The 11312-nt window shown below is 36.6% G+C and overlaps 2 protein-coding genes across 2 annotated transcripts; both read left to right on the top strand.

Moving 5' to 3' along the window:
- The first annotated feature begins 624 nt into the window (after positions 1–624).
- LOC104084825 (auxin efflux carrier component 5-like) lies at positions 625–4627 on the top strand. The gene is made up of 5 exons (XM_009588783.4): positions 625–1391; positions 1968–2053; positions 2306–2463; positions 4106–4182; positions 4433–4627. The coding sequence occupies exons 1-5, from the start codon at positions 682–684 to the stop codon at positions 4503–4505; spliced, it is 1104 nt and encodes a 367-aa protein (XP_009587078.1). The 5' UTR covers positions 625–681; the 3' UTR covers positions 4506–4627.
- Positions 4628–9234: 4607 nt separating this feature from the next.
- LOC138907144 (uncharacterized) lies at positions 9235–10084 on the top strand. Its single transcript, XM_070197413.1, has 2 exons — positions 9235–9339; positions 9419–10084. The coding sequence occupies exons 1-2, from the start codon at positions 9235–9237 to the stop codon at positions 10082–10084; spliced, it is 771 nt and encodes a 256-aa protein (XP_070053514.1).
- Positions 10085–11312: the final 1228 nt, after the last annotated feature.

Here is an 11312-nt window from a genome sequence, read left to right as displayed (position 1 = left end):
TAATGATTGCCATCGGGTTATTCTTGCCCAAATTTATTTTTCCTCAATCGCAATTTATTTTCATTATCCTTACTTTTTAAAAAAAAATTTAAATTTTAATATATATATTTTTTGTAGTGACTCTATTATCAGACTCTTTTGTTTGGTGATTAGAGTTGAATTTGGAGGAGAAAATTGAAACTGGGCAATAAGATCTCTATCGAGATCATTGTTTATATTAGAGGGTGTTTGGATTGGTTTTTAAAAAGTAGCTCATAAGTTAAAAGTCAAAAGCCATAAGTTGGCAATACCCAACTTTTGGCTTTTAGCTTATTTTTGTAACATGCCTAAAAGTAAGTGTTTTAAAATACTTTTTATCATTGACAAACATTACAAAAACTAAAAAAAGTGCTTAAAATAAGCAATTCATACACCCTCTTAATCATGTGACATTTTTGCTAGTTTTCAGCGTCCGTTTGAATGTTCCTCAGTTGGACTAAAAGTGTTTAGTTTTTACAAATTTAAAGCACCATATGTGTTCGGGGTGATAAAATAGGAACACAAATATACTTACTTCAAACCTAAGGGATCATTTGAGTTAAAAACTCCAAACTTTTCTCTCTCTATATATTCCCATGAAAACACCCACCAATAACAACCAACATATATTTACAAAATCACAAAACCTTCACATATTAAAACATGATAGGGTGGGAAGATATATATAAGGTGGTGACGGCCATGGTGCCACTCTATGTAGCACTTATTTTAGGCTATGGTTCTGTAAAATGGTGGCATATGTTCAAGTCAGAACAATGTGATGCAATTAACAGATTCAATTGCTTCTTCATCCTCCCATTTTTCAATTTTGAGTTCATAGCTAATTTCGATCCTTACAACGTCAACGGCCTCTTTTTAACCGGAGACGTAATTTCCAAAGTCTTACTGATTGTAATTCTCGTCTTATGGGCTAACTTTTACAAAAAAGGAAACTTTTCTTGGTCCATAACAACTTTTTCTTTGTCCACTTTGAATAACACACTTGTTGTTGGTGTTCCATTGATGAAAGCCATGTATGGGAAATTAGGGGTTGATATTGTAATTCAAGCAGCTGTTATTCAAGCTTTGTTATGGCTTACTTCATTGCTATTTGCACTTGAATTTTGGAAAACAAAGATGAATAATAGTGATTCTAATGGTGTAATTAATGGTGCTTCTAATGGTAATTCTGTTGAATTGGGAAGTATTAGTGATTTGGAAGGAAATAATACAAGTGTTACTCCAGTGAGGAATAATACTAATAATGGTCTGGCTTTTAGGCCTTTGATTAAGGTTGTTTCTATTAAACTTGCTAAGAATCCCAATTCATATGCTTGTTTTCTTGGTCTCATTTGGGCTCTTTTAGCTAACAGGTATGTATAACTTCTTTATTCTGTTTTTACTTGTTCAAGCAACTAGTTGTTTTTAGTAAATTTTTCATTTACTAACTTCTTTGGAAAAAATATTAAGCTTTCACTTTAACGGCACTTCAAAGTAATAAAAGACGAACCGTTGAATAGATAAGGGAAAATACATAAATAGGCAATATTTAATAAAAGATTTCAAAAACCTAGTAGCAGTAAGTATTTTACAATTATGGCAACTAAATAACAAATATTTCGTAATTGTGCATGTTGTTTGGTTATTAATTATGTGCATAATAGAGTGATGTTATTTTCCTAAATATTTTTGTAAAAGTACTCAGCCGGGTAGTTTTCTCTTTAAATAAAGAAAAGTATCCTCTTTCTAAAAATTTAGTTTTTTTTTTTTAACGTTATATGGTTATACATTTCAATACGATATTAGAGCAGGTCCTGAGTTAGAGTCTTACCGTCACCCGTTATCGAAAAATGCGATCTCCTTGACACAGTTCAACACAAAGAATATTCAGCATTTTAATTGATTGAATAATTACTTGTATGTTTTTTATAATTCCTTTTCTTTTTCAGGTGGAATTTTGAAATGCCAAGCATCATAGAGGGACCAATCTTAATCATGTCAAAGGCTGGTAGTGGTGTTGCAATGTTTAGCATGGGTAAGAGTCTTAAACACTTGGAACAAAATTAAAGGGTCTTCCTTTTAATGCAAAATAGCATTAAATAACATTTGATTTTCTTTTAATGTTTCATTAAATAACTTCTGCTATTCTGTTTAACCAACAACCACTTTTGTTCTTTGTGATCTGTTTTTGACCAAATTAAAGACGATATTTAAAATAATATCGAAATTTAATGCAATTTTTTTTCACTAAACAAGGGTGTTTATGTTTTTAAAATTATATTTGTAGGACTTTTCATGGCATTGCAAGGGAAAATAATTGCATGTGGAACAGCTTTGACAATATATGCAATGATTTTGAGGTTTGTTGTTGGGCCAGCAACAATGGCATTCGGCTGTGTTGTCTTGGGCTTGCATGGAAATGTTTTACGTGTTGCTATTATCCAGGTAATAATAAAAACACTTGTCTATAATTCATCTTTATGGGATTTAATGCTTAATTTTATATTACAATAACTAGTAAGGAAAAAGATGTATGAAAATGTGAATTACCTTCTAATAAATTTGTTAGTTAGTCAAGAAATCGTGCTTCAATTCGCACCAGTCGATCTTAAGTTTAGCTTATAGTGCTATCATAACTAGCAGAATTAAAAAAGGTAAATACAGGAGCCAATATTAGTATTTAGACCTCCACTTCTTATTCATCTAGCCACTTTACCAGCATGTTGCAATCTTGTCAAGAGCACTTCAGACGGCTATCATATTTAAAAAATTTATCGAGAGACAATCAATTTGAGAAGACTACTTTTATATATACATTAATCATAGAGGCTGATTCAGAATTTGAAAATTATAAATTTCTATTGAAATCTCAAGTTACTATTACAATAATAATTTAGTTTATAATCAGATATTATTAGGTATATTTTATAATCGGCAAAGGGTCAAATATACCTCTCTACTTTCGAAAAATATCTAAGAATACACCTCGTTATACTATTGGGTTATCTATACCCATGCGGTCATACTTTGGGTTCAAATTTATCCCTCATTTAAACGGAGGGATACGTGTCATCGTCCTGTTGGTCAATTCTAAATATCTCCTAATTAATTAAAAAGACCCATTACCCATACCCGAAAAATAATTTATTTTTTTTTTGCAAAAACTGAAAAAAACTAAATATTTTTTTTACTAAAAACTGATTTTTTTTTTCCAGTTTTTACAAAACATCTGGTAAAAATATTTTCTAAAACAATATTTTTGTAAAAACTGAAAAAAAGAAAATATTTTTTTTTCCAATTTTTACAAAAATATTTCTTTAGAAAATTACTTTTTTTTTCAGTTTTTACAAAAATATTATTTTAGAAAATATTTTCAGCTTTTTTAAAGCAGATTTTTTTTGTAAAAACTGGAAAAAAAAAATATTTTTGATTTTTTCAGTTTTTAGTAAAAAATATTTCAGTTTTTTCCAGTTTTTACAAAAAAAATTGCTTTAGAAAATTGATTTTCAGTTTTTTTTGTTTTTTCAGTTTTTACAAAAATATTATTTTAGAAAATATTTTTCAGTTTTTTCTAAAGCAGTTTTTTTGTAAAAACTGAAAAAAAAATATTTTTATTTTTTCAGTTTTTAGTAAAAATAATTTCAATTTTTTCCAGTTTTTATAAAAATAAATTATTTTTCGGGTGTGGGTAATGAGTCTTTTTAATTAATTAGGAAATATTTAGAATTGACCAATAGGACGATGACACGTGCCCTTCCATTTAAATGAGGGGTATATCTGAACACAAAGTATGACTGCAGGGGTATAGATAACTCAATAATATAATGAAGGGTATTTTTAGACCATTTTCAAAAATAGAGGGGTATATCTGGCCCTTTACCGTTTTATAATACATATATAGAGCCTAAAAAAAAATTTATTGAGTTCAAACTGATCCCGTAACTGACCCTCTAGATCCAACCCTGATTAGTGAATAGGACTAGTTCATAGATTCTTATTCGTTTATGCCCAAGAATATGGACTTGGGCATATTACGTTCAAACTATTACACTAATTTACTTATCTATTTTATGTTAAACTCTTGCAGTCAGCATTGCCCCAAGCAGTCACTTCATTCGTTTATGCCCAAGAATATGGACTACATGCAGACGTACTCAGCACTGCGTAAGTTCTACAACTTCCTAAAAAATACTCAATTTGAAAGCTAAAAACTAACTCAAATAACTTTTGATAATATGAAATTTAACTTATGAATACACTTAAAATTAAAATATGAATATCATTAAACAAAAGAAGTTTCTCCCTTTGGAAAAGGAGTACTTTGTAACCTTGAGCAAAATGAAATTTAGAGTTCTCTCCTCCTTTGTATAAATCAATTGTATTTATTTCTAACAAGGATTAATTATTTTTTCAGGGTCATTGTTGGCACGATTATTTCCTTACCGCTGTTAATAGCATATTATGCAGTTTTGGATATTATGCATTAAGATCTATGCGAGCAGGCTATTATCATTAGTTGCTAGGATTAATGTAGTTAAGTCGATAGAATTTTGCTTGTAATTGTAAATCTGTAACAAATTTTCTTATATATCCATTTGTGATTTCACTACTTCTCAGTCTTAAACAAAAGAGTACTGGTTGCCAAAAAAAAAAAAAAAAAGAAGAGTACCGTATGTGTTATGATCGGACAAGTAAATTCTATTATTACACAGAAAATAGGGAAAATAATACTGTATAACCTCTCTCAAAATAATAACCGAAAAAATGTATATTTTTTAAATATATATATATATATATATATGTTATATACAAAAATTATATAAATTTTATACCTTTTTTCGTCTACCAAATATAAATAGTTTTTGATGTGGGTTAAAAGTAAAAAAAGCCTCAATAAACAATGGAATACGATGGCCTATATTTTGTTCAAATTGGCCCAAACTTTTGGATGGACATCAGTCAATTTTGGTTACAGACTTTGTCCTAATTGGCCCAAACATAGATGGACTATTGCCCAAATTGGCCCACCAATCAATATATGCTCACTCTAACCTACCCAATCACATTTGTATGGGCTAAATTTGATACCCACATTAAAGTATATATATATATATATATATATATATATATATATATACACTTTTTTGTATCTTATATATAAAAATATACAAATTTTATATACTTTTACGGCCGCAGAATATAAATAGTTTTGATCACCGGAAAAATGTGATCTTTGTTCTAAAATATACCCCTTCTCAGTCTTCTCAAACTAGGTCTTTTTATTGCGCAGGATCAACAAAACTTATAATTTAGTTGTAGAATCTCAAAAGATGGGTGAGTTTAATTTTGGGAAAATTTTACATAAGAACAACTGGGCTCCTTACTTTTCAATTTTATAGCTCACATTTCAATTTACAACCAACTAGCCCAAAAATAATAGGCTAAGATTCAACATCCAACTCCAATAGGTTCTCGAAATTACTATTTAATTTTTGAAAAAGATTGCTCAAGCTTTTAAATTTATTTTCGAATCAGTAACTGTAACTCAAATATTAGTTCAACAAACCAAATCCATTTGGGTTGTAAAAATTAGATTTTTAATAAGCTGAAATATGTGGGTTTAAATTTTAAATTTGATTTTGTGAGAAATTTGGAGTGGGTGTTATTTAGACTTGTTAGAAATAGTATAAGAAGGTTGTATATAAAATTTGAAGTCATTTAATGGAGATTTGGACTGGTTTTGAACAAGAATTGTAACTGAAAAACATGAAAGAAGTTCGTCTACAGACGCTTGTATAAAGATGTATAAAAGTGTATAATATTGTATAAGATGTATTTATACACGCATATACACTATTATACAAGATTATACATAATTATACAAAAAACTGATTTCGTCTTCTTCGTTGCGTCTTTTCTGAAATTTAACTCAAATCTTGCTTAAATCTACTCCAAATCACTTCAAATTTAAATTTTGAACTCATTTTGATATTTTCAATCAATTGGAACAACATCCAATCCAAACAACTAACAAACTCAAAAAATTCTATTTTCGAAAGCAAAGCTTTGAATGGCCTTCAATGGTGGATTTCTACTCTTCAATTTTCTTACATTGCAACCAGGTGACACAGGGGAGGGGAGAGTAGAAAATACACGGCCCCTTGAAGCATATGTAGAAGATGTGAGAAGAAGAGAGAGTGAAAATAATGGTTGTGAGAACACAAATTTAACTTCATAGCTTTTAGAAGCAATGGTTGTAAGAACACATATTTTAAATTTGCTAGTACTTTCAAAATATGTACAATATGGGTTAGGTCGGGTAAAACTTAAAAACATGGGCCATTTTTTGTTATGGTGTGAAGTCACGTGTATTTTTTTGTAATTCTTTTTTTAATTTTTCACTGTCATCTTTTTCTAACCATTCCCCCTATCCCTTATATAATATAATTTCTTTAAAAAAAAATAGCATATATGTCTTTTTTTTTCCTTCTGTTTACCCCAAAATTGGGTAACAGTTTAATTTGTACGCGGTTTAGTTCAACACGAATAATTAAGAATAGCAGATAAATGAATTAAAGATGAAATAAATGATCAAACCAATCGCAATGTTATGACCAAGCCTGATCTTAGATTGAACAATGACCTCGTCCTCGATTGGACCCTCAGTTCGAGCCCAGTCGTGAATGAAGAACATAACAAGTAAGAAAAGTTCTCAATAGTAGCTAGAAGGTAAAAATAAACTTTTATTGCTTTGAATTGCGTGTTATAATGTGTCCGATCAAAAGAAAAACTTCCCTTTTATATAGTAGGAGAATTTCAGTCCTAGTACAAGTCTAAAAGAGGTAAAAATCTTCTTTTCTCGGTAATTATTGATTCATAGTAGATTCTGAATGAGATTCGTGTCGTGACGTCCGTTTGAGGGCGATTATTATGACCCCTATCAGTCGTGCATAACCGTCCACCTCGTCTATCGAGGTCTAGAAGTTATGCTCGGTATGGGGTGCGTCACTTTACCGTATCCGATTTTGTATATATCGTTCACCCTTCCCGGATCTTGATAAGATGGGTCTCTAGCCCCGATTACAATCTCGCGGATCCGTACTCCCCCTTCGTTCTTTCATTGGGGAATCAGGGTAGACATTGCCTCCGATTTTACCCGTACATAGATAGTCCCCCCGTTTTCCAGAGGGTAGATTTATCGAAGTGACGGGAAGTGAAAAGTGAACCCTGGTTCCTTCCTCCGTACCTTACGATCGAGTTGTTGGGTCAATGAAACATCCCATTAGTCGCGTCGTTCTAACTTTGAACACGTGTCAGCAGCCGGTTGACTGTCCTCGAATGCGAAATGTTGCACATTGATTGTTCTCCCCCTATAAAAACTCTGACCCTTTTTCACTTCTCCACTTTCCGATTCTAGAACTCTTTGACTTACCCTCGAATTCTCTACTTACCTTTAAATCCTTCAAATCTTCATACATTGCTCCTTAGACCTTTATATATTCATCCTCAATCTTCATACATTATCTTTGGATCTTCAACCCATACCTTCATATCTTTATCCCATATTCGAATCTTTATATCATTTCTTCAAACCTTCAGATTTCCCAGATACCGATGGAAAAAATTTCCAAATCCGTGCCTCAACAAACCGCCCTTTCATCTTCCAACCCGTCCACGGACGTCGAGGTGACCATCCCTGAGGTGGCCCAGGAGCCTCCCTTGAAGAGCTTCGTACCCGGGGGCTGCTCCATCGGGAACGACTTCAACGTCGAGAAGGCCTCCAGTCAATAGGACCGAGGCGAGGGAGAATGGAGGTACATATGCTCTCCGTTACTGAGAAAACACTACCCAAGAGTCTGAGAAGACTATAACTGGGAGGGAAAGGAGGTGGTCGTCCCCGGGCCTAAGGACATCACCACTCACGTGGAGGGGTACTTAAGTGTTTACACTTACCCCTTCACGCTAGCTCCGGTGGACCCCATTGTCCACGACTTCTACAAAAGGTTTTAGGACTGCCTTGGGTAGATTCACCCTTCCTTTTGGAGGATTGTAATCCTCCTCCAGCACTTTATAAACAACACTGAAGCACCTTGGTTCACCCTCGATCATCTACTTCGTCTATACAGTCCCCCAATCTTCCGGGGGAGGGGGGGATTGATCAAGCTCGTTCGCCGAGCAAGCAAGGCTCCATTCTCGAGCATCGACGAGGATCAAGATCGAGGCTGGCAGGGGAGGTTCATTCGGGTGAAAACTAAAGACCTCTCATCCCCTTCGAATTTCTGCCGTTCCCTAAAAAGTAAAACGCATCCCGTAAGTTTTTTCCTTCTCGAGTATTTGGGATTACCTTTTATTCATTTTCTAATTGCTTGTATTTGTCGTTGTGCAGCGGTCCTCGTTTCAAGGAGTGGATCGAGGGGATCTGTAAACAGATGCCCTACTTCGAGCGCACATGGCATAAGCTCTCGAAGGGCAAGTGGGAGGCCCATTCCTATGGTGAGGCTCTCTCCCTAACGATTACATTCATACACTTGACTTATATATAGCTAAGTGTTCTTTCTTCTCACAGCTTTTCCCCAGGACCACCGAGCTCAGGCCGTTGGATCAGGACGAGGATCCTTCCTTGCTCGCCGAACCCTCTGCTTCGGGACAGCCCGAGGCTGCCGCAAAGGAGGAGAAAAAGAGGAAGAAGAGGAAATCCCCGGGCACCCAGGATTCCGAGGTGAAGAAGAAGAAGGTGACCATCCATGTTCGGAAATGCAAAAAGAGCACCAAGTCCAGGGGACTGGACTTTAATTCCCTCTACAGGCTCAGGGATTATCCCGAGGAAGACAACCTTGAGTTCATTACTCATGAGTCGACCCTCAATGAGGGGGAGCAAGCGGCAACCGAGAAAAGTGACCAAGAGGTCGATCCCCCTCTAGCTCGGGAAGTAGAGGGAGAGACGGAGGTCATGGCCTCCCGAGAAGCCGCTCATATCCTGAAGGAGGTAGCTGCTATCATCGACACGTTTAGATACCATTCTATATCGAGTCCATGCTCGAAGAGGCCTAAGCGGGTAAAGATAAATCAAAGGATGTGCCATCAGGAGCGGTTGAGCCGAGCTTTAGCCAGAAACTAGTAAAGTTGTTCCCTGCCCTGAGTGTGGACCCCGATCATAAGAGAACGGTTGTTCTTACTATCCCAACGGATGCCCAAGCCCTGCACGCTCCGATGGGCATGGCTATCTACCTTCGTTGCCTGGTGACCGAGGAGGACCAAGCAAAGATGAACGAAGTAGGCACGTCAAGCGTCTTCAACGAGGCACAACAGGCACTGAACCAGGTAAGGCGTCTACTTTTTCGTATCCCCTGCGATATTTTCTTAGTTTTAGATATGTTCTAATGACTTCGTAATTTTTCAGGCTTCAGTGCTTCATCATGAAAGCTTCCTTCGGTCCTACTTGGAGATCAACCAGCTCGAGTTCGAGCTCAAAGAGCAAGTTCGGAAGAAGGACATGCACATGGCTCTTAGTGAACAGCAAGACGAGGCCTTCAGGGACCTCCCAATCCTCCGAGCCAAGATGGAAAAGGCTCAGAACGAGGCCTTGTCCGTGAAGCGGGAGCACGCCAACCTGGTTGAGAAGGTAAGAATCTTTGAGGCTAAAAACGAGATGCTACTCGTGGTGACTAACAATGCAATTTTGCAGGTCCAGGAGAAGGTAGACTTGATCGAACAGCTCTGGGCTGAGAAGGATGAGGTCAAGGCCACGACCGAGATGTGGAAGGGCAGGATAGACCTGTTTGCTTCGGAAAAAGAGGCTGCAAAAGAGGAGTTGGCATTGGTCAAAGACCAACTTTGGGTGGCAAGGGACAAGACTGACAAGTGGTCTCGGCTCAATGATGAACTCTGGGCACAACTGAACTCAGTCGTCACAGAACGGGATGCTCTCGGCCAAGAATATAATGCGCTGAGGTCCAAGTTGGAGGAAACTTCTATTGATTCCTCCGATATTGAGGAAACTTTGGCCCAGTATAAGGCTAATGTGGAGATAGCCGAGGCCCGCTTAAAAAAAAGATCGAGTACGTAAAGCGGTTATCCCGGAGAGAGACCCTCGAGGAGATCCATGCTCGAGGTTTTGAACTGTCGGCCAAGATCGAAGAAGCCAAGACACTCGAGGACAAGGCAAAGGAACTCTATGAGCCTGAGGGCCCCGAAGGCTCCGAGGGTTCCGATGATGAGTCGAGCCCCGGTGATGACCAGGCGTTAATGCCTTAGCATAAAATCATATCTTTACTTTCCAGCATCTATTTGTAATTCTTTATTTGCGACATCATTTTAAATGCCTTAGCATAAAATCATATGTAATCTAGAGTATCTATTATTTGGAGGTCTTAATGAGGCCCAATTTCGATAGCGACTCCGGGTTACTCGTGGCTTCGAGATTTCGGTAGAATTGAAGGATTTTAAGATGCTTAAGTGTCTTAGATGATGTTTTTGCCGAGGGTAACCTCTTAATAGATTTCGATTTTACGTAAGGGCCTTACTTTCTGAGTACGGACTTTGGACTTCTCTGAGCCATTTTTTGGGCGGCCGTAGCCTTTCATATTCGGGCACTGCCTAATAGGCTTGGTGCCTCCGGGATCCAGTAGCTCGGGTCATCCGAATTTTTATCGGTCGATAGACCCCCAGTAGGGGTGGCCCGTGGGATTTATGATCCATGATCAGAGGCGCATAAGCCTTGTGTCGTGGCTAGAGTGGACTATATAGGCACGGTTCATATGACCGTTTGACCCTTACAATGAATCCTAACCACCAAGCCTTAGCTTTTGGTACACAAAATTTTCTTTTCCCTTGCTAAAGATCTTAATCTAGGGGTAATGGCCCCCAGTATTCGAGGCCGAACTTGTGAGGGATCGGATACTGTTGATTTGGTACAAAAGATCATCAATTTCGGTTTAAGGCCGGTCTTCAAAATTAAGGTAGCACATTTTACTGTAGCCTCATTAAAAACCTTGCCGAAAAACCCGCTTCGGGACAACCAGTTCAAGGGAAAAAGAGTGCAATACATGCTTTAAGACCTAATAGCCACATCCTCTCCTGGACGAGTACCTACATACGTTAGTCCGTAATGTAACAAAATTAAAAAGGAATTAAGTTTGTACCTTAGCAGTAGTACCGCTTTAAGTGTGCCACATTCTAGTTGTTTGGTAGTTGTACACCGTTTCCCGCTTAGAGTTTATATGATCCTTTGGCGGTTATTCCGACAACTCGATATGGTCCTTCCCAATTCGGGCCCAGTTTGCCTTTGTTTGGGT

This window comes from Nicotiana tomentosiformis, chromosome 1 (assembly GCF_000390325.3).
Source record: "Nicotiana tomentosiformis chromosome 1, ASM39032v3, whole genome shotgun sequence".
Classification (NCBI taxonomy): domain Eukaryota; kingdom Viridiplantae; phylum Streptophyta; class Magnoliopsida; order Solanales; family Solanaceae; genus Nicotiana; species Nicotiana tomentosiformis.
This window is presented reverse-complemented; position numbering and strand designations above follow the sequence as displayed.

Coding starts and splice junctions, on each gene's coding strand:
- LOC138907144 (XM_070197413.1), top strand. CDS start 9,235: ATGGCTATCTACCTTCGTTGCCTGGTGACCGAGGAGGACCAAGCAAAG. Junction 9,340..9,418: donor CACAACAGGCACTGAACCAG/GTAAGGCGTCTA, acceptor GTAATTTTTCAG/GCTTCAGTGCTTCATCATGA.
- LOC104084825 (XM_009588783.4), top strand. CDS start 682: ATGATAGGGTGGGAAGATATATATAAGGTGGTGACGGCCATGGTGCCA. Junction 1,392..1,967: donor TGGGCTCTTTTAGCTAACAG/GTATGTATAACT, acceptor TTTCTTTTTCAG/GTGGAATTTTGAAATGCCAA. Junction 4,183..4,432: donor GCAGACGTACTCAGCACTGC/GTAAGTTCTACA, acceptor TTATTTTTTCAG/GGTCATTGTTGGCACGATTA.